We start from the raw sequence: 26,496 nt of genomic DNA on the forward strand, positions 1-26,496 counted from the left end.
GAAAATTGCCAGAGTTAAGCACATTATACTGCCTATTTTCATGTCAAGTTATAGAGGAGCACTAGAAACGATAACCACAAATGCAAAAGGATTCATAAGAACTGATTTTATTTTGCAATGAACAAAAGCATGTCCCACAGTTCTGCTGCTCCATGCACAAAGGAATTCAGTCTCAATGAAGAATCAGGATGAAGATTTAGAAATATTGACAGCTCATAGGCGTCTCACAGTTCTTTACAACATATTCATATTTACAAGCTATAAACAAACAGCACATCAATACCACACACACACACACACACACACACACACACACACACACACACACAATACAGGTTCTGTCATGTTTAAGCTTTGATGCAATAAATAAATATGTAATGAACAACCAATGAAACAATTAGGCACCTACATTTTCATGTGTTATAATAATAATTCCAGTGAATTCGATGATATCATGACCGCAGATCTGTTTTTCTTTTTCGTAACTTGTCTCCATGTTTGAGCTGTTAAAACCACAAACCCAGTATACACATGCTACATTCAGTGGTAAAATGTGTGCCAGCTGCTGGTGTGAAAACTTTGGACTTCCCTCAAACACAGTAAGATGTCTTACTGAATCTATGTCAAACAATGCGAGTGCCATTTTCCCCACAGTCTCGGAGAGGTTCCTGTAGCATTGCAGACTCCAGACACACGGCAATCCAATGGATATAAGGGGGTTGTAATAGCCATGATCATGTTTTGTCCGTTAAGTGACTACAATATCGTTCAGCCTATCGACGATGTTCATCTCGATAATTGTGGATTTGCTCAGAAATGACACAAGTGAAATTAATTAAGTAGATTGCAAATTAAATTAGTCTAATGATGCGCTCTTTAGGAAACATAATGGCCAAAAAAAAAGTGCATTAATATCATTGCGCTATTCGTGAAACTGCTTAATTTAGTCTCGCCAGCAAATTAATTGTGAAATCAACGGCACCAAAGTTACAGGTACAACACTCAGGAAACCATGGCAACAACATTTCCAACTCGAACTCTCAGATATAAAACCATGGAAAGATTGTGTTAACCTCTTCAACTCGGTGGACACACAGGTCCAAAAGGGGGTGCTATATCGCAAAAAAAAGTAAAAAAAGTCTTCGAATACATAAATCAGGTGTATGTGGTATCGTTTGAAAGCTTGGAATCGGAAGTTTCTTTCGGTTCTGCATTTATGTTACTTAAAATACCAAAATTCGCGTCACAATTAAGCGCCACCTAGTGGTTATGTGGTAGAAATATTAATATAAAAGTTTTTAAAATAGCACTTAAATAGACAAATCATATATCAAATGAAAGCTCATTCTCACGTGACTGTATATATACTGTTTATTTTGTTGCACTAATACCACAGTTTAAAATATTTTCAAAAGAATCACAGTGAAATATGATTTTTGTAAGTCATCAAATAAAAACATGTTGTTTATGCTTCGATAACTGATGCTGTAAGCCCCAAATAGCTATAAACGTTACCGTAGGAAGTTCTTAGCCATTGTTTTCTTGTCTGTGAGCTTGCTTGTGAATAATCCAATGTTATATCTTAGATGTTCAGGACAAAATATGCATTCCCGCAGGAAAAGCATGCTAAACAAATCATCAGAAATATACGTTATATTAGCTTGTGATTGAGCTTCTAGTCTACTCCGAAGCTAAAGTATTTGATATAATAATGGGGGAGATGCATAAACTGAAAATTAGACTCAATGTCTATGGACGAGCACATCTGTGAGGGCTAAAATGTGTTAGAGCGCCACCTACATTTCAGATTGGCATATTGTGACTTCCTGCCATCTAGTGAAATAAAATAATACTTTTTTGAGGGAGATGGTGTCAGCAGAACCAGAATAACATGTTAGGACAACAACAAATATTTGGGGGGGTTTCTGAAAAAATTAGACCACTTTTTGGCAGTTAGTCCACAGTATGTGTAAATGGTGAGCTTTTAAATCGGAGTGTGAAAAATTGCTGGTGACCGCCCAAAAGTGCTTCAGAGTTGAAGAGAATAAAGGAACAACCCTCAGACTGGAAACCATGGCAACAACATTACAGATCCAAACCCTCAGACATAAAACCATAGCAACAGAATAATGGAACAACCCTCAGATAGAAAACAATGGCACCAAAGTTACAGGTACAACACTCAGACAGGAAACCATGGTAACAACATTTCAGACTCAAACTCTAAAAGACCTAAAATTATGGAAAGATTGTGTTAAAGGAACAAACCTCAGATCAGTAACCATGACAACACCATTACAAAACAACCCTCAGATAAGAAACCATGGCAACACCTTCAGACCAGGAACCATGGCAACATCATTAGAAAACAACCCTTAGATATAAAACCATGGTAACATTGTTTTCCAGGAGCAACTCTCAGACTGGAAACCACGGCAACAACATTACAGATACAAACCCTCAGACATAAAACCATGGAAAGATTGTGTTAAAGGAACAACCATCAGATCAGAAACCATGGCAACACCATTACAGCAAACACCTTCAGACCAGAAACCCTGGCAACATCATTACAAAACAACCCTCAGATATAAACCATGGTATCACTGTGTTCCAGGAACAACCCTCAGATCAGAAACCATGGCAACACCATTACATCAAAAATCTTCAGACCAGAAACCATGGCAACACCATCATAGGGAAAACCTTCTGATAGTAAACCATGGCAACAGCATAATGGAACAACCCTCAGTTACAGGGAAAGAAATCTCAGACAGGAAACCATGGCAACCTTGTAGAGATGGAGGGCTATGACAGTTGAAAAGGTGACTAAGCATTTAGTGGCCTTTTCCAAAACAAGATCAACCCTCAGACTGGAAACCAGGGCAATGTTACAGGAACAACCCCCTGTAAGCCTGCTAAGGTTTGGCTTGTTATAAACTGTAATTGTAATGTTTTATCTTAATGCTGCCAAAAGTGAAATAATACTCGTGAGTTGATGTGGATGGCTAATAAAATGTTTGATCAATCTGCAAAATGGTGTTTTGGCTACAGGGTTCAGGTCTGCTTTTATACCTCAGCTACGTAACAGTTCTGTTTCTATTTTTCTAATTCATTTCTTTTCTCTTTCTTTTTCTTCTGTAGTCTCTCAAAGGTTTTTGCACACATTCTTCGTATACTTTCACTCTTGCTCCTCACTCAGTCGAGTTTGCTGAGGAAGTCGAGCAGGGCGCGGTGGAACTCGCGAGGTTTGTCCATGTAACAGGCGTGTCGAGCTCCCTCCAGCTTCACCACGGTGTGATGGGGCAGCTGAATCAGGTTCTTCTGAGACTGGGCACCAAGATTGGTGTCCAATTCACCATATATGATCAGCGTTGGAGTCTGTCATACAAATGGGAAGTGAGAGAAAGTGAAATAAAACAGAGAATTATACATTAAAGCATACCATTTAACGTGTTAATTTAGTGATTCATTATATAAAAAACAACGTGTTAAAAAAATGCAAATAATCATGCTTCTTGACCTGTCCGTAAATTTTGTTATAAAAGTATGTATTTTCCACATGAGCTATTTAAGCTCAAAGTATATGTTTTTTGCAGGGATGCACCAATGTATCGGCCGACGATATTTATCGGGCCAATTAATGACCAAATGAAAACTATCTGCAAATCGGTTAAGCATGAAAACGCTGATATGAAAAACCGATGGTTCATTTATAATTATCACACTTTGTTAAAACTCTTTGAATTCAAATGAACAATCCAGAAATATTGATAGACATCATATGTCGAAGGGTTGGCACTCCAAAGAACATGTAATATTTCATTTTTAATCAATCTCGTTCTCACATTAATGAGGAAAAACCGTCGTACGTGACACTTGTGAAAGCGGCACTTACATATACATGAAGTAAAACCATCCAAATCGCTTTGGACATTGGTATGTTATCCATTAAGGCTGCACGATTGATTGAGTTAAGATTGAAATCACAATAAGGTCTTGCACGATTACAGAAGAGCAATCAGTGCTTCAGTCAGCATTGTGTAAGCAAGCGGCGCCCTCTAGCGGTCTAGACGGCATTTTCCATTATTCAATACACCACTACAGAATTTAAAAGGCGGTTTTGTTCCTTTAGTAACTTTATATTCTTCCCTTATGTGGTCGACATTTGCAAAATAGGATAAAAATTATTCTATAAATTTAATATCGGTGCATACCTAGATTTTATGAATTTAATCCCGAAACAGCATTCTAAAAACATGCCGGTTATTACGCTAAAAGCCAGTGAGATGCTCCAAGTGTGCTTATATTATGCATATTTTTTGACTGACAATAAACAATAGTGCAAATGGAACGGAAGAACACGTCCTGTAAAAACAGCACAGATTGACAAGCTCGATTGCAAAATAGATTGCTGTGGAATGCAGGCTTGTTGAATGATATGGGAATAAAACAAACATTAGTATATTTAAATCTGAAATATAATTTTATATATTGCATTTATAATTATATAAATTATATTGAATTATTCATATTGAATTATCTTTATTTGGGGGATTTATTTAATTAAATATGGATTATATAAAGTAAGTGATTAATTGGATTAATTATATTAACCCATCAAGATCTGAGGGTGTTTTTTAAGATTAAGGTGTCAGTGGCATGCCCAAAATTAAAGACTAATAATTTGACAAAAAAAAATTCTTATCCATTTTTTTAATTATATACAATATAATAATTTCTGAGACTCTCAACCTAAGAAATTGCTAAAAAATCATTAAAAAAAAGTTGAGCCACAAATATCCCTTTTTTCTGATTTACATTATATATATACAGTGAGGAAAATAAGTATTTGAACACCCTGCTATTTTGCAAGTTCTCCCACTTAGAAATCATGGAGGGGTCTGAAATTGTCATCGTAGGTGCATGTCCACTGTGAGAGACATAATCTAAAAAAAAATCCAGAAATCACAATGTATGATTTTTTAACTATTTATTTGTATGATACAGCTGCAAATAAGTATTTGAACACCTGTCTATCAGCTAGAATTCTGACCCTCAAAGACCTGTTAGTCTGCCTTTAAAATGTCCACCTCCACTCCATTTATTATCCTAAATTAGATGCACCTGTTTGAGGTCGTTAGCTGCATAAAGACACCTGTCCACCCCATACAATCAGTAAGAATCCAACTACTAACATGGCCAAGACCAAAGAGCTGTCCAAAGACACTAGAGACAAAATTGTACACCTCCACAAGGCTGGAAAGGGCTACGGGAAATTGCCAAGCAGCTTGGTGAAAAAAGGTCCACTGTTGGAGCAATCATTAGAAAATGGAAGAAGCTAAACATGACTGTCAATCTCCCTCGGACTGGGGCTCCATGCAAGATCTCACCTCGTGGGGTCTCAACGATCCTAAGAAAGGTGAGAAATCAGCCCAGAACTACACGGGAGGAGCTGGTCAATGACCTGAAAAGAGCTGGGACCACCGTTTCCAAGGTTACTGTTGGTAATACACTAAGACGTCATGGTTTGAAATCATGCATGGCACGGAAGGTTCCCCTGCTTAAACCAGCACATGTCAAGGCCCGTCTTAAGTTTGCCAATGACCATTTGGATGATCCATGTGGTCAGATGAGACCAAAATGGAACTTTTTGGTCATAATTCCACTAACCGTGTTTGGAGGAAGAAGAATGATGAGTACCATCCCAAGAACACCATCCCTACTGTGAAGCATGGGGGTGGTAGCATCATGCTTTGGGGGTGTTTTTCTGCACATGGGACAGGGCGACTGCACTGTATTAAGGAGAGGATGACCGGGGCCATGTATTGCGAGATTTTGGGGAACAACCTCCTTCCCTCAGTTAGAGCATTGAAGATGGGTCGAGGCTGGGTCTTCCAACATGACAATGACCGAAGCACACAGCCAGGATAACCAAGGAGTGGCTCTGTAAGAAGCATATCAAGGTTCTGGCATGGCCTAGCCAGTCTCCAGACCTAAACCCAATACAGAATCTTTGGAGGGAGCTCAAACTATGTGTTTCTCAGCGACAGCCCAGAAACCTGACTGATCTAGAGAAGATCTGTGTGGAGGAGTGGGCCAAAATCCCTCCTGCAGTGTGTGCAAACCTGGTGAAAAACTACAGGAAACGTTTGACCTCTGTAATTGCAAACAAAGGCTACTGTACCAAATATTAACATTGATTTTCTCAGGTGTTCAAATACTTATTTGCAGCTGTATCATACAAATAAATAGTAAAAAAATCATACATTGTGATTTCTGGATTTTTTTTTAGACTACGTCTCTCACAGTGGACATGCACCTACGATGACAATTTCAGACCCCTCCATGATTTCTAAGTGGGAGAACTTGCAAAATAGCAGGGTGTTCAAATACTTATTTTCCTCACTGTATATATATATATATATAAATAAGGTAGCTCCAAAAAACTTTTTTTGTTTCCCAATCATGTCACCTGTAACTGAGTAAAATTTTGTGTTGATACGACAAAGCAATCAAAAGTTGCAAAACTATGCGATTTTCTTTTTTTACAGTGTACAAAAACATCTCCATGTGTCCAAATGCCTCTCGAAACAAATGAAACATTATAATTGTACATAAGAACTAATTACTCAACAATGATTAAATGCTCTCTCTCTCCAAAGCATGCAGGCATAAGTAACAAGATCTCAGAGTTCCATTCTGTGTCATTTGAGCCATCATTGAGTCATGCACTTGGCGCCATCTCCTGGTGGCCATATGTAATTACAGTGAACGATCCTTTCTGCCCATATTTGGAGGACTTCCACTTCTGGTTGCAGCAATCTGAATCCTAATATGATTGGTTTAGCCTTCCATGATGCTGCACAACATACTACATAATTTCCGAAGAACTCATCTGATCCAGCAAAGCTAACGTATTTTAAGCCAGATAGCACAATAGCTAATGATCTATGCACTATTATGTGCTGAAGAATTCTCAAAAGAAATCATGATTTCACCTTTTTGATTTCTTTTTTTTTGCATTTAAATTAGTTAAAAGGGTTATTGATATCAATTAGATTGAAAATAAAATCAAAATGTGTAATAAAAGGCACATTTTCACACTGTTTTTACAAAAATAATCACAAATAAGAATGATATGTAATCATTATCGTCTATATGCACCAATATAACAACATACACTAATATTTACCTACATGCAGATTACAAAAAAATGAATAAATGAAAAATGCAAAGCTGAGACTTCTGTGAACATTTATGATTGATGGAGAAAACAATAATTTAGTTTAAAGTTTAAATGAGAAACAATAATAAAACCTCTCAGAAATGCTCTCATACTAGGAAGTCACAAGTCAAATAAAACAATGACAATGTTGCTTAATTTTACATGCACTATATTCAATATGTCGCTTATAAATGTTTAAATATCACACCTGAATGTCCCGGTACTGCTGTGGGGTGATGCCGCGGGTACCCACAGGGGCGATGGGCACAAAGCCATGCAGCTGGGCACTGTGTCTCTGCAGGAACGGCATGGCATAATGACCGCTCATGGACGGACTCAGCAAAACTGGAGCTCTGACGCCCAGAGCTTCCAGAAACCGCTTCAGAAGATCCACGCGGCTCTGATCCGACTTGACCGACTCAGAGTCTGGAGAATTCCCAAAACCTGTGAGTGAGAAAGAGAAGGTCTCTACATGTACCTGTAGCTCAACTGGTGCAAGCATGGAGCTAGTAATGCAAAGGTCATGGGTTCATGCCCACATAAACAATATATACAAATGTAACAATGTTTTTTTGAATAAGTCTGACTTTTGGATATACGCAATACGGATCAAGATCAGTCAATAATATGGATGAAGTGAATCATAGACTTTACCGGGCAGATCAAGTGCCAGGGCTTGATACCCGTTGGTAGCCAGCAGGCCGAGGGTGCCCAATTCCTCCCAGGATTTAGAGGTGAAGGCCTGGCCATGAAGCAGCACCATCTGAAGCCTGATAGAAAGAAAACAAAGCTCAAGCATAAGATGCCATTAAATGCCATGAGATATTTAAGTTACTCTAGTGCAATAATTGTCAAGAGTATTATAGAGTATAGAGTAAAACAACGGGCTCAGAAAAAGTCCCACTTTGCAAAGACCCCGAACTGACAATACTAGAAACGGCACATTAATATAGACAGACATTTACAAAAGAAATAAAAAAATAAATTAAATTAAATGTAAAAAATCCACAGATTCCTTGAGCAACCACTGGGTGGCGCCAAGTCCATTTTGATTGACGCTGGACTGTTTTTTGGTTCCGCTCTGCAAAAGAAGCAATGCAAAAACGAATGAAACTAGCAATCCAGATGGATAACATCCACCATTTTAAGGTTTAGTTGGCGTAAAAATTTGTTAAGGCCAGGGTCGGATCTAGGGGGGTGCTGGGGAGGGCTTTTGCCCCCCCAAATTCATTCATGGCGCTAACCCTTTAACCTAACCCTTATGAAAAATGCTGGGACTGAAGATGCGCACAACCTTAAAAGAACATCCCCCATTAGGAATTGGTTCCAAAAATATAAAAATAATCGAAAGGGAACCATATGCTAACATTAGGGGAACGTTCTTTGTATGCTGGGCACCACCAAAACGACAGAAGCAAATGGGAAAAATGTATTCACTACTAAGATTCGTTCAAAAACACGAATTCGTTTACTCAAAATTATTGCTTTATTTTGTTTTATATTGTATAATTTAATTATTATATACAGGTCTCCTAAGCAACCAAATTGGCCAGATTGCTAGGGAGGGTCGAGTCACAAGAGGTAACCTCGTGGTCTCTATAATGTGGTTCGTTCTCGGCGGGGCACGTGGTGAGTTGTGAGAATAGCGTGAAGCCTCCACACCCACTATGTCTCCGTGGCAACGCGCTCAACAAGCCATGTGATAAGATGCACCGATTGATGGTCTCAGACGCGGAGGCAGCTGGGATTCGTTTTCCACCACCCCGATTGAGGCGAATCACTACGTGACCACGAGGACTTGCACGTTGGAAATTGGGCATTCCAATTTGGGTGGAACGTTCCTGCAACACTAAATCACACCGCTTTGAAATGTATTCTTTGTATTGAACAAAGAGGTAAGAGTATGACGTTTCGATCTTCTATTGGTCCACGCGTCGCCGCCTCAGAGTTCCCCAAACTTCAACTTTTGTGCAGCGGAGCACACGTTTCCGGTCTGCCACGTTTGAATGGGCGTGAATGAACGAGGTGTAGAGACCGCCAGGTAACTCCGCCCCTTCCGCTACTTACAGCAAGCTGTGAGCGATGAGTTAATGACGTTTCCAACATTTCACACACAGAAGTGCCTCATCTGGGTACCCATGGTACACTTATTTTTATTGCATTTTAAGTGTTAACATACTACTTACTACACTACAAAATTACTTAGAATAGGGCGGAAGTGTGCGGTTTGCGACGCACATAGCTGTCAAGGTAGGCCGCACACTATTTTTGAGAGACACAGCTAGTAAAATTCAAATTAATTATAAAATAAAAAATGATGTCACCTGGGCAGTATCTGTCTACCAGCGCTGTCCACGGGCAGAGCTTCCCTGAAGAAGAGCGGCGGGTCCCCGGGCAGCTGTCCGGTCCTCACCGTTATGTTGATGCTAGACGGCGGCGGTGGAGGCGGAGAAGCCGCGATCAAACCCATCCGCTGCTGTACCTCCAAAGACGGCTCCATACTCCCCTGCCGCATGGCGGGTAGCAGCAGATACAGCAGCACAGTGGCCAGTAAAACCAGCCCCAAAACCACCAGACGGTTGCGGAAGAAATTCATGATCTGCATTTCAACCCATTCAATCGCATTAATTACACCAGAATAAACCCCAGAGATCATTTAAACAAGATGGCAAACATTTGATCTAATCAATGACAGAGGATTAAAGTCCCCAGACTCCATTTTTAACTGAATGACATTTACAAAACATCTGAAATGCTTAATCAAATATATTGTCTAAGGTCAAATCGACGCACATCATAAACAGAAATAGTATTTTTTATAATATATGTGCCTAAATAACGTGATTAAAATAAAGTGCGCAGAAAAATGCAGCTGTAATTAACATGGCAAACAATGCAAAAGCACCTTACGTGACTCGTGCATTCGGCACCTACCTAATAAGAACCAAAAATATGAGAAATCTCCAATAATCGACGATTGTTTGAAAGTTTTCGATTGATCATAATTCGCATGTAGTTACAGCAGCGCAGCCTTAATGCGTCACACACAATAATAGTCCCGTGCGGAAACCGGTTTACGCCTACGATGGTTCCGCATAGTTCCCTGCTAAATTTGTGTTCCGTTCATTCCTGTGGTTGAACGTTTAACTTTGTTTTGGATCTTTTTGTTGCGAAATAATCTAAAACAATGACATGTTAATACACGGTTCAGTCTGCATATTTGTATTCCGTATGGGTGTATACAGCAATGATTACACCTAGCATGGTTTTACTATAGTAACACCAAATGTAGTGCTATTTTGTAAACAACTATGTTCAGGTTGTAGTCCAAAAACCCCATTTCGAGCCATGGGTTCCCTCGGGATTTTCCTACGGGGGTTTTTATAATGGCGGTTTTGGATTTATTTGTAAAATAAGGTCTGTGCTAAACTTGACTTTAAGATACTTGGGCGTTTTTGTTCTAAAATATAAATTACAGACAGTCATACCTTAAACTTTTTTTTTTCTTTAATTTATAGTCACAGTGTTGTCCAAAAAAGTATGCTGCTAACAAGTAGCTAAATTTCGAATTAGCCTACAAATTGACGTCATGGCTGAAAAGCTCTGTACTGCCTACCCAGCTAGCCAAATTACATAACTGTAATTTGACCAAACTTTCGTTGTGGCAACATAACTGATTACAGTTGAAGACAGAAGTTTACATACGCTTAGGTTGAAGTCAAACTCATTTTTATCCACTCTACTGATTTCATATTAGCAATCTATAGTTTAGCAAGTCTTTATGACATCTATATCACAATTCCAGTGGGTCAGAAGTTTACATACACTAAGTTAACTGCCTTTAAGCAGATTGGAAAATTACAGAAAATGATCTCAAGCCTTTAGGAAATTAGCCTGTTAGCTTCTGATAGGCTAATTGGAGTCAATCGGAGGTGTACTTGTTGATGTATTTTAAGGCCTACCTTCAAACTCAGTGACTTTTTGCTTCACATCATGGGACAATCAAAATAATCAGCCAAGAACTCTGGTTCATCATTGGGAGCAATTTCCAAATGCCTGAATGTGCCACGTTCATCTGTACAAACAATAGTACGCAAGTATAAACACCATGGGACCACACAGCCATCATAAAGCTCAGGAAGGAGACTCATTCTGTCTCCTAGAGATGAACTTAGTTTGTGTGAAAAGTGCAAATCAGCTCCAGAACAACAGCAAAGGATCTGGTGAAGATGCTGGAGGAAACAGGTAGACGAGTATCTATATCCACAGTCAAAACGAGTCCTATATCGGCATAACCTGAAAGGCTTCTCAGCAAGGAAGAAGCCACTGCTCCAAAACCACCATAAAAAAGCCAGAATACAGTTTGCAAGTGCACATGGGGACAAATATATTTTTGGAGAAATGTCCTCTGGTCTGATGAAACAAAAATTGAACTCCATGTTGTGGCGGTGCTTTTTAGTGCTTTCTCTAAAGTCATGACAATTTTTGCACCGCTGCGGCCTGTTGTCATGACTAGCAGTCAGTAGAAATGTCTTTTTCAACACAAAAATATTAAATTGAGCTGGAAAATTAAATCAATGAGCTGGTGTGGTGTGTTGTGTTGCAGGCCGGGTTTGGTGGCCCACTCTGGGCCTGAAAGTCAAGGGCCACTTTTTAAGTCCCGTTCACACCGTGCGAGACGGCGACAGCGACAGCATCCCATTCATTTTCAATGAGAGCACAGCGACTTCCGGCAACACAAGCTGTCGACACGAGAGATCGCCGTGGGAAGCAACAAGACAAGTTGAGAAAATTTCAACTTTATGCATATGACGAGCGACCTTCACGAGCAACTACCAATGAGAGTGAAGACCGAAGATCTTGCGTCATCCGTCTCAAGGCAGACTGAGTGTGAAATACTTGAGTGCAGTTAAACGTTTCTGTGAGTGATTCACTGTTCTATATCATTTGTCTGTAGCCACATACATCGTTATAGCCTAATAAAATGATGCATGGAAATCCATTCTGAGTTTGATTCATATAATTGATATATATCGTTCGTCTTGTTTAAAGATATGATGCATTAAGCACTACTGCAGGTTATATAAAACACTCTCTCCTACAAAATGTGCATGACTTCAGGTGGAGGCGCATGCTGTTATATTACAGTATGTATTGTGTATTTCCCATCCATCATTTTAAATATGTTTAACTTTGCGAATTCTATCTTCAGTCAATTTTCTTTTTCTATGTTGTTGTGACTGGAGGCGTTTTATACATTTTAAACACTGGTATTGTTTAATTGGAAGGTGAAGTGGTAATTATATTACGGACCTATGACGTTGCACTTACGTTGCCAATAAGTCACATAATTACCCAAATATTACGAATACATTACGTAACTGGACCATTCTGGGTGCTCTAGGTCCTCATGGTGACTCTCCTCAATCCGGATGGCGGATGACGAATCTCAGTTGCCTCCACGTGCGAGACGTCAATCCGCGCATCTTATCACGTGGCTTGTTGAGCGTGTTACCACGGAGACATAGCGCGTGTGGAGGCTTCACGCTATTCTCCACGGCATCCTCGCACAACTCACCACGTGTCCCACCGAGAGCAAGAACCACATTGTAGCGACCACGAGGAGGTTAACCCATGTGACTCTACCCTCCCTAGCAACCGAGCCAATTTGGTTGCTTAGGAGACCTGGCTGGAGTCACTCAGCGCACCCTGGATTCGAACTCAAGACTCCAGGGTGGTAGTCAGCGTCAATACTCGCTGAGCTGCCCAGGCGGGTATTACGTAACTGGACCATTCTGGGTAAGCTTGCAACATTATGAGGATGTAAATATGACATTGTAAATTGTCATATAATGGTAATGAAATCATGAGCCTGTGACATTACAATTACATTCCCTGTTAGAAAGTCATGAAATTACCAAAAAGGATGAATAAATTACATAAATGGTATGTCGTGTGTTTATACACCAAAGGCCAAAGTATTCTTCGGTTATTTCGGTTTATTGCAGATGTAGTTTCAGTTTCTAAATGTGGTTACACAACTATTTTACCACAACAAATACGATTTTACAGTCGTGGATTTAATCGGATTACAAAGTAATTAGATTCTGTAATCAAATTACTTTTGTCAAAACATAGTGACATGGTTGAGCGGATAAACAATCAGTGCTATAGAAAGTAACTTAAAGTAATTAAATAAGTAATCTGATTACAATTGTAGAGATGTAAATATTAATTTGTAGATTTGTTACTTTGAGTAACTTACCCAAATCTGATGATACAACTGATGACAGATTTGGACATGTACCATGATAATACCATATCTAATCAATCAATCAATCTGATACTACAGTATGATACTGCTTCGTAACCATGGTAATAAAGAGCCATGTTTTTTTTACCTCCTGTGGCTATTATGGTCTACAAATACCACATTTACAACAAATACTTCCATTAAACTGTGGTTACATTGCAACAGCTACAGTAAATGAGTAATTTGATAACAATAAACAAATGAATGAGTATAACCATTGTTTTCTATTGTTGCCCAACAAGATAAAAAGATATGGCATCTCTTTGTTCAACAGAGTCTTATATAAGAGTATTCAGATGACGTATTCACAAAGACATGTGGGACATGTGGGATCCATATTACAGTGCAATTCTCAACAATTCCAGTATAATTCACACATACCAGTAAATATATGGAAGATCTTAAATGGAAGAACCCGCTGGGGGTCTTGGAGGTTGAGGTGGGATAAAAGTGAACACAACAGAGTAGAGACAGGACGTCTGGTTCGAGTTATAACACAAGGCGTTCTCTGTGCTGCCAGTCCTGTAATGCTCCCTTTGGCACTGTCTGACTACCCCCAGAAAACGAAGGGGTGGAAATGAGAGAAAACACGAACAAGCTAGTGAGAACGAGAGTTTGATCTGTAGCAGACACATTTCTGGAGTCATTGTGAGAGTAAATTACACCTTCACCAGGGAGATTTTAAATCTTATAAAGATTTATTGTAAAAAATATCAAACAATCAATTTCAAAACAATTCACAAGGATCATTCACCAAACACCCGATCACACATTTCATCATGACAATAAAAGCTCTTGTATTCAAGTTATACAAGTCACTCCGGCCCTGGACAACACGAGCACAATTTGGTATGACGCTATATGAAAAATGACAATTAATAATAAACCTCAACAGCTCTCGGGTTTTTGGATTTCCTATTCTTAAGGGACACAAATGCAGAATCATTTACAGGCACTACAATGTAAAAACAACAGGAAAACCAACCCGAAATAGACCAAAAGTCACATCGTTCAATTCCAACAGAATTTCACATATAAAGACACATTAAACTACACATTAAACTACACATGACAACATTTCTGGCAGACCCTGTTAACCATGAAATGACGCCTTACATTTCACTGAAACCTTTCCAGTTTATTCCACACCAAAAAAAGTAAAACACAACAGAAATGCAAAGTTTAGCAATGAAATGGGAAATCTCTGAATCAAAATATTTCTGTGCAAACCAGGCAGAAAAAAAGGCATCTTTGTTTTTTTTGAGCTGCAAAAAAAACTCTGCAATACACTGACTTTACATTTACATTCATTGTTTTTGGCAAAGCGAGTTAAAAGACAAAAAATCCCTCACTATCCAGCAGTGGTCAAGTCATGTCAAGAATGTATCCCGGTCATATTTCAAGTAGGACATAAGAAATTATATTTTCCATAAAAAATGAAGCATACTAAATGAAATGAGAATCATATTTGTAGATGGGCAGGGAATTCATTTTTTGAAATAGTATTGTAGCATTCCTCCAATAGCTTTATTTATCCTTTTAGAAATTATCCTTGGTTTTACTACAGTAACTATGGTTCAACTATAGTATTTGTAGTAAAACCATAAAATTTACCATGGTTTTATAAAAGTAACCATATTTTAACCATTATATTTGTGGTTAAACCATAGTAATAATACAGGAAAACCAATACTATGGTCATAAAAATAATAATCCTTATTGTTAAACAGAGTTATTGCGAGGGAAAAAATGTATCTGAACCCAATATAATTGCAAGGGAACCCAAAACGTATTGTAAGGGACCGCAAAAATTATTAAGTGGGAACGGAAACTTTTGTGAGGGAACACAAAAGTATTGAGAGGGAACGCAAAACGTATTGCAAGGGAACGGAAACTATTATCATTGATAAACTATAATTGTAGAAAAAAAACTGTACATTTTTGTAAGGGATGGATAAAGCTGTATTCGAATAATTTTCAGGGAACAGAAAATAAATACAAGGGAACACAAAAGTTATTGTGATATAACGGAAACGATTGCAAGTAAACCCAAAACAATTTAGAGTGAACGCAAAACTTACTGCGGGTGAACGAAAACCATTGAGGGAACCCAAAATAATTTAGAGGGAATGGAAACTTTTGCGAGGGAACAAACTATTGAGAGGGAACCTAAAATAATTTAGACGGAACAAACTTTTGCGAGGGAACAAATCATTTCTAGGGGACCATTGTTAAACTATAATTGTATAGTTTATATAATGCATATATAAATGTATATTATAATTGTATATTGATATAATAGAACTAATGCAAGGAAACCCAAAATAATTGCGTGGGAATGCAAAATTTACTGTGAGGGAACAGAAAATAATTGTGAGGAAATGCAAAACGTATTAAGTGTGAATGGAAACCATTGCAAGGGATTAGAAAATAATTGCAAAGGAACGCAAAACTTATTGTAATGTAACTCAAACTATTGCGACAGAACCCAAAATAAATGCAAGGAAATGCAAAACTTATTGCGGGGGAAATGCATCTATTGTGAGAGAACCCAAAATATTTGAGAAAATATATGCCCTCCCTGCCCACATGACCCAGACACGTTCTTGACAGGTTTTGTGAAATTCACCCAACGACATTTTAACGAGACAACAGCGTTACAGTAACACAATTTGTCCCTTTTAAAGAGCTGGTCATGTGACACAGCCAAAAATAAGGTCATACGTGGATAAAAAGAAGGCAAAAAAGGCCTGTAGATACAGCACATCTTTATAAGACAAAAGGCACTCAGACATTTACACAAACCATTAAGTAGCAAAAACGGAATTCTGCCTGCCTGCAGTTCAGCCTCCCGTGCAGCAGGGGGCGATCTCTGAACAAAACCACCGCTGAGCTGCAGAGATAGTTCCCCAAAGTTCGCTTGTTTGTTTTCCACTTCTCCGTTTCACTCCTTCTCTGAAAATGAGAGACTGCATCCTGCCGTTGTCCTCACAGAAAGAACTCTGTCAGAGATGTTCCTGCATATCCTTCTTAAGAGTGGTTCCAACAAACTCCCCCTTGCCTCAATGTAGAAACCCCATCAACAACAGTGGTAGCAGCAGAACTTGCAACCGGGTGGTCCAGAACACTATACCTCTGTTCGCAGTTTTTTTCTGGCTACAGTTTTCCCCTGTATACCCGTTGTAGCACTGACACTGGAACTCCTCTCTTATCTTGCTAAGTTCTATGGTGCGGGTGTTCGGACTGAGGTGCAGGTACGTATCCGTGTCCTGTTGTTTGCGAAGACAGCGTCCGCGGAATCCGCAGAGATTCCGACTGCACTGCTCGGCAGCAGACGTTACGTTATGCAGGTATCGACTCAACGGTCCTTGCAGGTATTCTTTAAGACGAGAACAGCTCACCTGAATGGGACAAGAGGAGAAAGCATTCACTTATGATATTTTACATTAGACATTTTCATACATTATATATAATAGTAAATTAGTGATCATAGATATATGTATATGCTAAACTGATCAATTAGCCGATACTGGACCATTTTGAGATTTATCGAAATCGTCCGATGACCGTACATTTATTGAACACGTACATGTGTTTTTGTGCCTTGCAAATTAAAACATTTGAGTTTTTGTGATTGAACATTCTTATCTTATCATGTGGCTTGAGCATGTTACCGTGGAGACGCAGTGGAGTGGCGTGTGACTCACCACACACCCCACTGAGAGCAAGAACCACATTATAGTGACCACAAGGAGGTTACCCCATGTGACTCTACCCTCCCTACCAACCGGGCCAATTTGGTTGCTTAGGAGACCTGGCTGGAGTCACTCAGCATGCCCTGAATTTGAACTTGTGACTCCAGGGGTGGTAGTCAGCATCTTTACTCACTGAGCTACCCAGGCCCCCAAAAATATAAGTTTGTTTTATTATTTTTATATTTTCCTGACACATTAAATATGTTGCTACATACAGTGCATCCGTAAAGTTTTCACAGCACTTCACTTTTTCCACATTTTGTTATGTTACTGCGTTATTCCAAAAATGCAGTAATGCACTCAAAATTCTACAAACAATACCCCATAATGACAACGTGAAAGAAGGCGTAGTGGGCTAAAGCACATAACTGTTAATCAGAAGGTTGCTGGTTCAATCCCCACAGTCACCACCATTGTGTCCTTGAGCAAGGCACTTAACTCCAGGTTGCTCTGGGGGCGGAGTAATAAGTGCACTGTAAATCACTTTGGATAAAAGTGTCTGCCAAATGCATAAATGTAAATTTAGGTATTCACAGCCTTTGCTCAATACTTTGTTGAAGCACCTTTGGCACCAATTACAGCCTCAAGTCTTTTTGAGTATGATGCAACAAGCTTGGCACACCTATTTTTGGGCAGTTTCTCCCATTCTTCTTTGCAGGACCTCTCAAGCTCCATCAGGTTGGATGGGGAGCGTCGGTGCACAGTCATTTTCAGATCTCTCCAGAGATGTTCAATCAGGTTCAAGTCTGGGCTCTGGCCGGGCCACTCAATGACATTCACAGAATTGTCCCGTAGCCACTTCTTTGTTATCTTGGCTGTGTGCTTAGGGTCGTTGTCCTGTTGGAAGATGAACCTTCGCCCCAGTCTGAGGTCCAGAGCACTGTGGAGCAGGTTACATTGCTGCATTCATCTTTCCCTTGATCCTGACTAGTCTCCCAGTTCCTGCCGCTGAAAAACATCCCCACAGCATGAGGCTGCCACCACCATGCTTCACTGTAGGGATGGTATTGGCCAGGTGATGAGCGGTGCTTGGTTTCCTGCAGACATGAGACATGCCATTCAGGCCAAAGAGTTCAATCTTTGTTTCATCAGACCAGAGAATTTTGTTTCTTATGGTCTGAGTCCTTCAGGTGCCTTTTGGCAAACTCCAGGCAGGCTGTCATGTGCCTTTTACTGAGGAGTGGCTTCCATCTGATTGGTGGAGTGCTGCAGAGATGGTTGTTCTTCTGGAAGGTTCTCCTCTCTCCACAGAGAAATGCTGGAGCTCTGTCCGAGTGACCATCGGGTTCTTGGTCACCTCCCTGACTAAGGCCTTTCTCCCCCGATCGCTCAGTTTGGCAGGGTGGCCAGCTCTAGGAAGAGTCCTGGTGGTCCCAAATGTCTTCCATTTACGGATGATGGAGGCCACTGTGCTCATTGGGACCTTCAATGCTGCATAAATGATTCTGTACCCTTCCCCAGATCTGTGCCTCTATACAATCCTGTGTTGGAGGTCTACAGTCAATTCCTTGGACTTCATGGCTCGGTTTGTACTCTGACTCGCACTGTTAACTGTTGGACCTTATATAGACAGGTGTGTGCCTTTCCAATCATGTCCAATCAACTGAATTTACCACAGGTGGACTCCAATCATGTTGTAGAAACATCTCAAGGATGATCAGTGGAAACAGGATGCCGCTGAGCTCAATTTTGAGTGTCATGGCAAAGGCTGTGAATACTTATGTACATGTGATATTTTCGTTTTTTATTTTTAATAAATTTGCAAAGATTTCAAACAAACTTCTTTCATGTTGTCATTATGGGGTATTGTTTGTAGAATTTTGAGGAAAATAATTAATTTAATCCTTTTTGGTTTAAGGCTGTAACATAGCAAAATGTGGAAAAAGTGAAGAGCTGGGAATACTTTCCGGATGCACTGTATGGCCATTTATCATTTGTGGTGGGACCATTGAAAAACAGCAATTGCGAAACCACTGTTGTAAGTTTTCGTGAAGTCCGGGAGTCAACAGCCTGATGAGGACGCAAACTTACGAGACTGCTTGCATAGGTGGAGTCACCCCAGAGAATAACGCCAGCTACACCCAACGCCACGCTCTCACCAATAGTAGATACCAGATCCATCTAAGAGAGAAAGAAAAGACAAAAAAACAGTAAGAAATGAATAAATCTGAACCCAAATAATACAATCTGATCTGTGGTCAACACGTGTTTTAGATAGTAGTTCCTGTATGGAAAGGAAAGTCTTCAAAGTCCTACAAATCATCAAATCGTAACTACTGTCAAATTGTAAAGATCGTAACTGAACTCTAAACATTTATGCGGGAGATTGTGAGTAGGTCTAGTGTTTGTATATGTAGGTCTAGTGTTTGTATATTTGTAAAGAGTGACATAGTGAGTGACATCAGTAGCTGACAACAGGGACTTCATTCTTCTCATTTTCCTCACCACACAATTCATCTTCACTCTTTCTTAACATTACTCACACAATCATACACTCAGTCATTCGCTTTTGTTTAAATACTACACCTCTCATTTCAATGACTCTACACACTCAACGTCATTCCCTCTCTGAGACAATCCAAATGTTCCCAAAGACTCACAATGAATCACTTATTTTGCTATGATAAAAGTTCTGTTATATCAATTCACAAAACGCAGCTTTTAGAGGACCTAGTATACGGTTTGTGATAAAAGTATTATACGTAACTTCTTAGAGATGCATGGCAAAACATTAATTTTGTCTGAAAATGGTCTAAACAGTTTTTTGTAAACAAGATAAACATTTACTAGAGAAGCAAAATGGCATAAGATGTTTTTATGTTTTCAGAGAAATCTATACAAATTTAGGAACATAGTTTTTGCCAGTGGGGTCAGAAATAAACTTGATTCAAAGGGAAAACAAGTTTATTTTTTTTATCCCAATGGCAAGTATTTTTTTCTTGTTTTAAGCTTCCACCACACCAAATTTTGTTAGGCTTCTCTGAAGACTTCATATCTTATGCCATTTAATTTTACTTATGCCACAGCGCTTCCAAAGTTGTAATTGTCATATAATTAGGCTAAATCATGAGCATAATACAACCCTGTGTTGTGGTGATTTGTTTGACTGTACCTCCGAGGCATCGTAAAGTTACGGTACAGTGCCGTAAAATGTATTCGGTTTCATATACTTTAAGTGCGAGGCTTTTACAGGGAGGTTTATTCAAACAGTTTATGGAAAATTAATGTTCTGCCTTATATAAGCAGCTGAATTAATTCACCAGGTCATATGACAAATTCATTTAGACTCAAATGTCTCAAGGAATCTCTGTTGTCACTAAAGTGTGGCATTTCTCTCTGCTGTGTTTACTGTTTTACGATGCGATGTAGGGTGGACTGACAGTCTGGGGCCTGTTTTGGACACATTCTGAGAGTTTGGTGTAAAAATGTTGGTTTGGACTTCTCACGGGTTGGCTCTGGTTTTTATACCTGGATGCAGACAACAGGCTCTCCACACAAGTCTGACGAATCCAAAACGCAACCTGAGGCCAAACCTCACTCATTCGTTTACGAATGCAAACATTCAACCAAATTCACGGCACACATACTGGCGTTCTGTAAATCAGATGCAAATAACGGCTCACTGAAACACAAATACACACAGTAGATGTTACGTGATCTTCAAGACCCCGTTATAAATGCAAGGTTGTACTCAGGACGACTACACACTTGAGGAAGCTCTGATGGACCATTTGATAGCCTTGAAGATGCCTTAAGGCCAAAGTATACTTCCGCATGTATACTGTCCACATCCAGCCTAGTTTTTCTCATCTTAAGATGAATTTTGAGGGTGTGGAAAGAGCAGTGTCAGTAAAAAATCAATTGGGAATACAGCAAATTGTATCGGTGAGCACCGCTTGACATGCCGCTCTGACATTCTCATTGGTCAACAGATATCTATGCAAGTTGAAAACTTTTGGTCGCGCGATGGTGTGCTGCTTTCGCAAACTCTTGAGTTTTAATTCTATAACCTTGTAACACAATATCCCCAACGAAATCAATGGATTTACAGCGATCTCTAGGTCAGCTTTAACGTATAGGCTCCCCCAGACATGTCAATGGTCTTACGGAGCTATTTGGGCAATTCTTGTAATTAGTTTCCAATGGAAGTTGCCAATTTGAGTCGACAGGGACAATTGGTGATATGACAAAAATTGGGTTTAGTTTAATTTATGCTGAGTTTCCAACTTTAACCTGATACAATGCCTAGTAGCAACTGTCAGTACTAGGGCTCGATACAGATTTCACTATTTTATTTGATTTCAATGCACAAGCTCTCTATTCAATTCTATTCCAAATTTGATTCTGATTCATTTGGGTACATTTCAGTTATAAATGTCCATTTTGCTTACATATGAAAGAAATATTCCATTAGCTGATGCAGTTAAATATACAGGGACCTTATAATTTGCTATTTATTTAACAGATATGATAATCAACACAATCAAAACCAAAGTAAATCTTGGGATTTAACAAATCGATATAGTTTGTGATCATTTGATTGGGATCGTTCAAATGAAAACCGAAAATGAAATATTTTACAGAGCCCCAAACAGTATAACTACTTTCCGAATTCCAGTGATTTCAGAATAATAATAATTCATCTATTGTCACACAGTATACATACATTCAGCATATATACAGTGAAATTATTATTTTTTTTTTCCACAGAGTGTAGGGTCAGTCATGATACGGCACCCCTGGAGCAGATAGGGTCAATGGCCTTGCTCAAGGGCCCAACAGTGGCGTCTTGGCGGTGTTGGGGCTTGAACCCCGACCTTCTGGTCAGTAACCCAGAGCCTTAACCACACAGCCACCACAAACGTCATGTAAAAATGCATAACTTGCATTTCCAAAAAAATCCTTGGATGGAAACTTAGTTAATGTCAAAGAAGGAGTTTTGCTGAACTTGCTAGATTGTGTATCCATCATGCTTTTTTAGGACATGGTATCAAGCTACTTTGGAATACCATCTGCTTTGCTTGTACATAAATGGGTACATTTTGAATATCTTTGGTAAACATCATCAAATATCGACTTGGATAAACCTCAGGGCCTCACATGCTATCCAAGCTGCTGACAGTATTGTGGTATTTGCTTTACAGAGCCAACAAAACTCGAAGGGGGAATCTAGTGGAACACAGATGAGTCTTTGTCTCCAAAAAGCAGAGACGACTCTGCACATGTGTTCATGCTATATTTAGGACAAGCTGACATATCAGACAGTTTAAAGTCTGTTTTCTCTGTACCTACACTGGCAGCCAAAACTTTGTTATAAATGTACAGATTTTGCTCTTATGGAAAGAATTTGGTACTTTTATTCACCAAAGTAGCATTCAACTGATCATGATGTATAGTCAGGATATTAATAACCATGGCATACTAGCAGTCAGTTTGTCTAGATACTCAGGTGACATTTCAACCCACACTTCCTGCAGCACTTGCCATAGATGTGACTATCTTGTCGGGCACTTCTCACGCACCTTACGGTCTAGCTGATCCCACAAAAGCTCAATGGGGTTAAGATCCATAACACTCTTCCAATTATCCAATGTCTGTGTTTCTTTGCCCACTCAAACCTTTTCTTTTTGTTTTTCTGTTTAAAAAGTGTATTTTTCTTTGCTGTTCTTCCCATAAGCATCTTCTCTTTACTGTTGTACATGAAACTGGTGTTGAGCGGGTAGAATTCAATGAAGCTGTCAGCGGAGGACATGTGAGGCGTCTATTTCTCAAACTAGAGACTCTGATGTACTGATCCTCTTGTTTAGTTGTACATCTGGACTTCCACATCTCTTTCTGTCCTTGTTAGACACAGTTGTGCTTTGTCTTTGAAGACTGTAGTGTACACATTTGTATGAAATCTTCAGTTTTAGGGCAATTTCAAGCATTGTATCGCCTTCATTCATTAAAACAATGATTGACGGACGAGTTTCTAGAGAAAACGGTTTCTTTTTTGCCATTTTTGACCTAATATTGACCTTAAGACATGCCAGTCTATTGCATACTCAAAAACAACACAAAGACAATGTTAAGCTTAATTTAATGAACCAAACAGCTTTCAACTGTGTTTGATATAATGGCAAGTGATTTTCTAGCACCAAATAATCAATTTATCATGATTACTCAAGGATAAGGTGTTGGAGTGATGCTGCTGTCTAGATGTGATCAAAAATGACTTTTTTCAAATAGTGATGGTGCCGTATTTTACATCAGTAATGTCCTGACTATACTTTGTGATTAGTTGAATGCCACTTTGGTGAATTAAAGTACCAATTTCCTTCTGAAGCAGCAAAATCTGTACATTATTCCAAACTTTAGGTCACCAGTCTACATCACATTGGGAACAATCGTTCAATGCCAGGAAAAAATACACCATGACACTGCGCACCTGAAATACGAACCGCAAAACTTCCTTCAAACAGCCTTAGAGGTCAACAGACCATCACACAGATCTATTCAGCTGGGTACATGTAGGTCTAGTGTTGGCATAAACGGGGCTTTAGTTGTGCAGTACCATGAATAATGAAAATGTCCTCTTTATTTGCGACCAGCTTCATTGCGGAGAACTCCGGTTACTCTAATAGAACTCCCTATGTAATCACTTTGTATTGAAAAATGCCAGTTTACTGACTACTTACCACAGTCTATGAATAATTACCAATCATATCCACCTTTAAAACATCACACTTACAGATCCCAAATTATACTGTTTTTCAGACAAATACAGCATCTACCTAAAGGTCCACTTCAACAAACAGGTGGCCTCATTGGTGCAGTATTTAAAGGAATAGTTAACCCAAAAATTAGAATTGTTGAAAAAAAAAGTCAGCTCTCACATCTAATTTGTGTTCATATACATTAAAATATGGCACACTCAAGACCAGGTTTGACATCATTGACATCCAACATCAATGGTAAATTCAAGTAAATTGACAATTTTCACTCAACCATCCCTTAAAACATGCTTTTGTCTTTTACAATGCCTCACCATGACAAACACAACCATCCAAAAATCTCACCTCTGACAGCATTGATAGTTCAGATGGGTTACCGTTAGAGGCCGGAGTAGCACTTCCATAAGTGGGCCGTGTATAGACAAACACAGGCCTAGCCGGCCCGTCTCCAACAGATGCCAACCTCATCCCTTCCTTGACCCGGTTCCGTACAAATTGTCGGCCGGATTGCTTGTCCTTCAGCAATTCTACCAGGTATATCGAAGGAAAAAGAGCCGTACTTTCCATCCAAAGCCAATTTAGCTGGTCGTTTCTCTGTACTTCTACATCCGGACAACGTCCTGTGTAATTTTCCAGTTTACTTTGGTAATTGTGGTTATAACAGTCAGGAAACAAGTAGAACCCCCAAAGTTGGTTGGGTCTTAAGCTTTTGGCAAATTTGAGAGTCTCCAACATGAACTTACGAGCAGAAAGCTCAAACTCTTGCTGGGCAACGTTGGTCACCTGGTCTTGAGACCAGGTTGGGTTCTTCTTCAAGACTGACCGTTTTGAATGATTACGATAAATGTCTTTAGTGTTCCAGTTACGTATCCAAAGTGGCCGCCACTCTTCCCAGTCGATCACAGCCAGACCTTTGGCCATAGGGTCTTTGATGTACTTCAGGAGACCTTCTGGCATCTTCTCCAGGTGTTGAGTGAGACTAGCAGCCTGCGGTAGCCCACCGTTGACCACAGTGTTGCCCGGCCCATAATATGGGTACAGACCCAAACGTTCCTTGTAGAAGATGGTGAGATTTTGCTTTGTGAAGCCCTCATTTGGCGATGCTACTATCTGGAATTGGTCAAGCTGGAAGACGATTTCATGTCGAGGTCTGCAGTCTTCTGTAGGGGCGTTCCAGGCCAACAGCAAAGGCTTGCCGGAATACAGCGGCCATCTAGTGGTTTTTAATAGCTGAGCTTGTAAACAGGTACAGAGGTGCAGCAAAAACAAGAGCTGGAGCCAGGAGACCCATTGAGGTTGGGCCGACCCAGAAGGACGCATGACGTTCCTCATATTAGAACTATAAACACACAAAACAAAACAGTTCGAAAACAGCGGTGAATAACTTTAGAATATCTCAAATATCCATCTGCAAAAATTAAAAGTTGGAACACCTTTGCTTATTGTGTAAAGTAGAGATAGACCAATATATCTGCCAATATTTAGCCATTTTGTGATCATCGTCTAAGGTCAGATCCACTGAATCTGATGTATCGGCCACCGACATTTATTGGCCAATTATTGAAAATACTAAAACCATCGGCATATGGGCTATAAGCATAAAAACAGATTTTTTTTTTTAAATATGTACATTAGTTGCGTTCTATCATGGTTATAATAAATACATTTGTGTGTGTAATATAAAGAAATACCCATTTTTATTTATGCATTTATTTTTAGTTGTGTTAATTGGTATCAGTGTATCCCTCAATATATTTATCACAAAATGTTATATCTATCTATCCATCCATGTTTTGATTGGAGTCAGTTCTTGTTTTTATGAGACCTCTATGTAGTCATTATGTAACTTTGGTGTTGAGTAGGGACTGATCTACTCTCTTAAGATACCCAAGACTGGTGTGTAAGTCATCATACCACATACTTGCAGTATTAAGTGATATTCTAACATTTACAATCCGCAAACTATAATCAACTGTACTTACGGTACATTTAACGTACACATTTGATCAGTACGTGTGTTCCCTGGGAATCAAACCCATAATCTTGATATTTTTAGTGCCATGCTCTACTAGTTGAATTATAGGAAAAGAAAGAAAAGGGCGAGAGAACGAACGTTCTTTAGAACGTTCTATGGAACGTTCAAACTTTGTTACACTTTGTTCAACGCTGTTTGAGTCATTGTAACATTGTTGCATGTTTCCGTCAGAGACACAGTTACAAAATAACTGTACACATCTTTAAAAGGAAACACACTGACCTGCACAGATCTTCCTGAACCCGTTTAGCACACCGGTCCGATCACCCACGTAGAGTCTATTCACCCGTCTGTCGATCTATCCATCAACTAGATGCCAAGACCACATAACTACAAAGATCCAGCAGCTATTTCAACATAAAACATCCACATATCATTATTTTCACGTCTCGGTGTGTCGCAAAAGCTCACAGCTGCTTCTGCTTCAGTGATTCAATGTGAGGAAATTTCGG

At 39.4% G+C, this 26,496-nt stretch overlaps 2 protein-coding genes across 2 annotated transcripts; both read right to left on the reverse strand.

Moving 5' to 3' along the window:
- Nucleotides 1-5: 5 nt before the first annotated feature.
- LOC127641099 (protein ABHD14A) lies at nucleotides 6-10,299 on the reverse strand. The gene is made up of 5 exons (XM_052123869.1): nucleotides 10,163-10,299; nucleotides 9,553-9,827; nucleotides 7,883-7,998; nucleotides 7,437-7,672; nucleotides 6-3,381 (listed from the first exon to the last, which is right to left on the reverse strand). Exons 2-5 carry the CDS (start codon nucleotides 9,822-9,824, stop codon nucleotides 3,199-3,201), a joined length of 807 nt encoding a protein of 268 aa, XP_051979829.1. The 5' UTR covers nucleotides 9,825-9,827; nucleotides 10,163-10,299; the 3' UTR covers nucleotides 6-3,198.
- Nucleotides 10,300-14,162: 3,863 nt separating this feature from the next.
- On the reverse strand, nucleotides 14,163-26,463 carry LOC127641094 (hyaluronidase-2-like). Its single transcript, XM_052123863.1, has 4 exons — nucleotides 26,267-26,463; nucleotides 24,355-25,348; nucleotides 19,328-19,417; nucleotides 14,163-16,942 (listed from the first exon to the last, which is right to left on the reverse strand). Exons 2-4 carry the CDS (start codon nucleotides 25,339-25,341, stop codon nucleotides 16,604-16,606), a joined length of 1,416 nt encoding a protein of 471 aa, XP_051979823.1. The 5' UTR covers nucleotides 25,342-25,348; nucleotides 26,267-26,463; the 3' UTR covers nucleotides 14,163-16,603.
- Between the last annotated feature and the right edge of the window lie 33 nt (nucleotides 26,464-26,496).

The sequence above is a fragment of the Xyrauchen texanus genome, chromosome 50 (genome assembly GCF_025860055.1).
Source record: "Xyrauchen texanus isolate HMW12.3.18 chromosome 50, RBS_HiC_50CHRs, whole genome shotgun sequence".
NCBI lineage: Eukaryota > Metazoa > Chordata > Actinopteri > Cypriniformes > Catostomidae > Xyrauchen > Xyrauchen texanus.

What these genes read in the sequence shown, in the direction of transcription:
- LOC127641099 (XM_052123869.1), bottom strand. Translation starts at nt 9,824, where the DNA reads ATGAATTTCTTCCGCAACCGTCTGGTGGTTTTGGGGCTGGTTTTACTG. An exon ending in GGTAGACAGATACTGCCCAG is followed by an intron (nt 7,999 to 9,552) that starts GTGACATCATTT and finishes TCTTTCTATCAG; the next exon opens with GCTTCAGATGGTGCTGCTTC. An exon ending in AGCAGTACCGGGACATTCAG is followed by an intron (nt 3,382 to 7,436) that starts GTGTGATATTTA and finishes TTTGTATGACAG; the next exon opens with ACTCCAACGCTGATCATATA.
- LOC127641094 (XM_052123863.1), bottom strand. Translation starts at nt 25,341, where the DNA reads ATGAGGAACGTCATGCGTCCTTCTGGGTCGGCCCAACCTCAATGGGTC. An exon ending in AACTATCAATGCTGTCAGAG is followed by an intron (nt 19,418 to 24,354) that starts GTGAGATTTTTG and finishes TTTCTCTCTTAG; the next exon opens with ATGGATCTGGTATCTACTAT. An exon ending in CCACCTATGCAAGCAGTCTC is followed by an intron (nt 16,943 to 19,327) that starts GTAAGTTTGCGT and finishes TGTCCCATTCAG; the next exon opens with GTGAGCTGTTCTCGTCTTAA.